This window comes from Pediculus humanus, genomic scaffold (genome assembly GCF_000006295.1).
Source record: "Pediculus humanus corporis 1103172107770 genomic scaffold, whole genome shotgun sequence".
Classification (NCBI taxonomy): Eukaryota; Metazoa; Arthropoda; class Insecta; order Psocodea; family Pediculidae; genus Pediculus; species Pediculus humanus.
The window spans coordinates 354,601-359,183 of NW_002987368.1; the positions used below are offsets into that span (position 1 = coordinate 354,601).

A 4,583-nucleotide genomic window follows, 5' to 3' on the forward strand; every position below is an offset into this window, starting at 1 on the left:
TATTATTATTATTATTATTATTATTAAAAGAAAGCAAAACAAAAAAAATTTTTTTTTCGGGGGCGGTGGGAAAGGGAAAATTCATTGCAAATCCGTCATTTTTTTTTTTTTGGTAACGGTCGTTTTTCCGACAGAGAGAAACAACTTAATTCTCGTAACAACCAAAAGAGAAATTTTTCCTAAAAACGTGGATTTTTTCGGATTTTTCTGTGACGTAACAAACAAACAAACAAACAAACAATTTTCGGTTAATTAATTTTTGGGTTACGGTAAACCTTTTAGTTTATTCCTTACGATCTTTTCTTTACACATGTACAAATAAATAAATTAATCAAATCGTTCGTAAGGAAAGAGAGAGACAAAGAGAGAGAGATTTAAATTTTTTTAAATTTTTATTTTATTATCTTAAATTCTAGAATATTCTATTTAAAAAAAAAAAATTGCATACAACTTTTTGAAAGTTTAAAAAAAAAAAAAACTTTTTAAATTAAACAAAAAAAAATTTTTTTTTTTTCTCGTATATTATTATAATCGTTTTTTTTGCGTTTCCATAAGTTTAAAATTGTAGTTTTTTTTTTTAAAAAAGAAAATTATACGTGCATGTAATATTTTATAGTAATGCGTAAAAGAGTGAGTGTGAGAGAGATAGATAGAGAGAGAGGGAGAAAGTTAAAAAACTTAAAAAGAATTTAAAAGTTTAAGCCGTTGAAAAAGAATAACAAAAAGAAAAGAAAAAGTCAATTTATATCCTCTTTTTATTATTATTATTATTTTATTTTTATTTCATTTAATTTTTTTTTACATTAAATTATTCATTCTTTTGTAATTTGACTAAAAGCAAATAACTTTAAAGTTTAAACTTTAAAATCGGAATAAAGTAGTAAAAAAAATAAAATAAAGAAATTTTAGGTTCTTTTTGTTGTCGTTACGTATCTGCATGTTTTTTAAATTTAAAACCTTTTTTACTTTTACTTTTCTTTTCTTTTCTTTTCTTTTTATTTTTTTCCCCCATTCGACTCTTTCGTAATGCTATAAAAAAAATATATTTGTCATTGTTGCTGTTTGTGACACGTAACCCTAATTTTTTTTTTTTTTTTTAATTTCAAAACAAAATTTTCCATCATGGACTAATCAAAAGTTTATAAAAATTATGAAAATGTTTTTAAGCGTCGTTGATTTTCTATTTTTTTTTTTTTTGTCAAGGCGGAAATTTAAAATTTTGAACCAAATTGATTTTTATTCATTTTATTTAAACGTGTCAAAAGAAAATGTTTTTGTCGTGGTTGGTGGTGGTGGTGAAACGGTGTCGCACTTAGTGACGAATTAAAAATTTACCGAGGGTGATCAATAAGAACGCTATAATAGGTGTGTGAAATTTTTGTTTTGAAATTCCCGCCTTTCGCCATGGTCAACTTACCGCGTTTTACAAATGACGTTAAAACAAGGCTGTGAGTTTAAGCAGAAGAAATCGAGATTTTGTCTTCTGCTATAGTCATTTCTTAATCGTTTGACGATTTCACCGGATGTCATTTTTAATAGTTGGATAAAATTAATTCGATTAAAAAGGTGACAAAACAATAATAATTATTTTTTTTTATTTACGAGTAATTATATAAACTATCGGTTTCGCGCCAAAAAAAAAAATTCAAAATCGTTTTTTTTTTTATTGTTTTTAAAAAAAATTTTAAAGTTTGAAAATCAATAAATTTATTTTTTTTATTGATAATTGACCTTATTTTATTTATTGATTTTCAATATGAACGCCACGTTCAGGTAAATAATTTATTTTGTTTTTTTTTTTTTTTAAATAAATTAATTTAAAATAAATTTTTATATTTAAATAAATAATATAATTTAATTATTATAATTTTTTTTAAAATGGCAACTCGTTGTGAATAAATTACAAAAAAGAAATTTTTTTAAATGGTGATAAATATTTTTTTGTTAGTACGAAAGTTTTTGCGTAGGTTTTTATCAGTCTTGAGATTTTCAGGTCCGTCTAGATAATGAATTTGCTATCTGTTCTGTTGTATTCAGTTTTGCTTGAATTATTTCGTTAATTGCATCAAAAATTTTTCTTTTTGCTTGAAGACCTATAAGAAAAAATTATTACTACAACGGATCGCCCAAACGTTTCTTTTTTTTTTAATCAATAATTACCTGTCTCGAACAATGATTTTAGGAAATTCATTTTGGCTTTAAATAAAGCTGTCAGGGGATTGTCTGTTGTTGGTTCTGTAGTTGTGGGGGCTTCTGTAGTTTCCTCTTCTTGCGCCTCCTGCTCTTCCTCTTCCTGCGGATTCTCCTCGTCCTCCTGCGGTGGCTGCGGCTCTTCTTGCTCATCTTCATTCTCTGCTTCTTGCTCATTTCCATTACCTTCTGCTTCTTGACCAAAAACCTAAAAATCGAGTCTCTTTATTATTTCAGCTCTTTTTTCTTAAATAAGAATCATAAAATTATTTTTTTTTCCCGTAATTTTTCTGTTACGTACGATTAAAAAAAAAGAAAAATTTATTATTGAATGAAATTATTACCTGGTTCGCAAAAAAAATTAAAATTATTAATTTCAGCATTTCGATAATTTTTTAAAAAATTTTAACTTTTAATTAATAAAAAACATTAATTTACACTCGAAACAAAAGAAATAACGCATAGGATATTATTTATATTATTTTTCTTTTTCTATCTCTCTCTCTCTCCCCCTTGAATACCCTTTAACATTGAAATTATTTCAGGTGTAAAAATTTATTTTATTTATTCAACTGAAGACAAAAAAAAAACAAAAAAAATGGCGACAAAAAACAAAAAAAAAAAAAAACCTTAGTATAAAATGACAATGACCCATTTAAATTTTTATTTTCTTTTTTTTTTTTTTTTATTTCTTGTTTTGCATCCTTTTTATGTTGGCTTTGAATCGTATTATTTGTTTTTTTTTTTTTTTTTTACATGCACTTTTCGTGTTATTGAAACCGTTATTATTATTATTCAAAATCATTTTTCAATGTTTTCACCGTTGAATTAATGCACCGACGTTCTTTTGTTAAAATTTAAATATGTTTCATTGACATAATATCACAGGTTGTACAACACAAAACGATGCAAAAAAAAAAATCTTGTTTTCTTAGGTTGGCACCTTTTTTTGTTTTCCATTTTGATATATTAATTTAGTTACCAACTTCCGGACACTCATAATCTCAAGTTAACTTAATATTGGCTAGTTCATTTTGTTTTTGTTTTTTTTTTTGTTTTTAATTTTGGCAAACCTGATGAGGTAAATTAAAATAAGAAAAATGAAGTTGATTATGTTATCATAAAAAAAAAGAAACTTTATTCGAAAACATAAATACGGAACGTTTTTTCTTTGTGAAACATAAATTATTAATTTGATAATTATTTAATATTTTAAATTTTATAAGTAAAAAATTTTTTTATCCCCTCGCAAAAACTTTTTTTTTTATCCATAACTGGAAAAAAAATAAAAATTAAAAATTAAAAAAAAAATTTTTTTTTTTTTGGTGTTAAAATGAAAAAAAAAATGGCGGCATGAATCTTACGTTTTTTCCAAAATTTAACGATACATTCTAAAATAGGACATGAAGGAGGAGGAGGAGGAGGAGGTTTGATTGTGGTTGTAGTTGTTGTTTCTTCAGGTTTGGATGTTTGTTCTTCTTCGTATTTACTTTCTTCTTCTTTTTTATCATCATCTTCTTCTTCTTCTTCGTATTTACTTTCTTCTTCTTTTTTTTCATCTTCTGCTTCTTCTGCTTCTTTTTCTTCTTCTTCTTTAGTACTTTGACTCTCTTTTTCTTCATCATTTTTCTCTTCTTCGTTTGTCTCTCCGAATTCTTCTTCACTTTCTCCATCAATTTCTTCTACGCCCAAAACACTATTTATATTGTTTTTCATTTTTCCAAATATTTCCCCAACATCGCTTTTTTTCCCTTCTACCAGCATCTGAAAACAAATTCATCTCATTTTATTTCCAAAGTAAAAAAAATTTCAAATAATTAAATTAAAAAATAAAAACCTGAATAATCGAAAAAAAAAACACAGCAATAAATAATTTGTAAAACATTTTTTTTATTTGGGGGAAAAGTGGGGGGAGGGGAGGGGGTGGAAAAAAGAAAACGAAAAAAGGTTTTTTCTTTTATTTTTCGTTTATCTAAAGGAAAAAATTTTACTCTCATTAAAAATGTAAATTTTTTTTTTTTATTATTGAATTAATTGACATTGAAAATTAATTCAAATGTTTTTTTTTTTTTACTACAATCATGTCGATTGTGTAAGTTAACAAAAAGAAAATTTTTTTTTTTTTTTTTAACATTACAAGATTAAAATCAATTATTCATTTTGAATTCATTGACCTAATTTTTTTTTTTTTTTTTTATTAATTTTATGGCAAATGATTCAAAGATTTTCTCTCTTATAATAATAATAATAATAATAATGATGACGACAACGACGACGATCGTAATAATAATAATAATAATAACGTTTTTATTTCTTTTACATTTTCCTCGAGGGAGGTTGCGTAACAATTTCTTGTGCCAGAATTTTCATCCTTCCTTTTTTTTCCTTTCTTT

The 4,583-nt window shown here is 24.9% G+C and overlaps 1 protein-coding gene across 1 annotated transcript; it reads right to left on the reverse strand.

The window, feature by feature from the left end:
- Positions 1–1,989: 1,989 nt before the first annotated feature.
- Phum_PHUM357970 (uncharacterized protein) lies at positions 1,990–2,573 on the reverse strand (the record flags this gene model as incomplete). Its single annotated transcript, XM_002427948.1, has 3 exons — positions 1,990–2,093; positions 2,161–2,398; positions 2,535–2,573. The coding sequence occupies 3 exons, from the start codon at positions 2,571–2,573 to the stop codon at positions 1,990–1,992; spliced, it is 381 nt and encodes a 126-aa protein (XP_002427993.1).
- Positions 2,574–4,583: the final 2,010 nt, after the last annotated feature.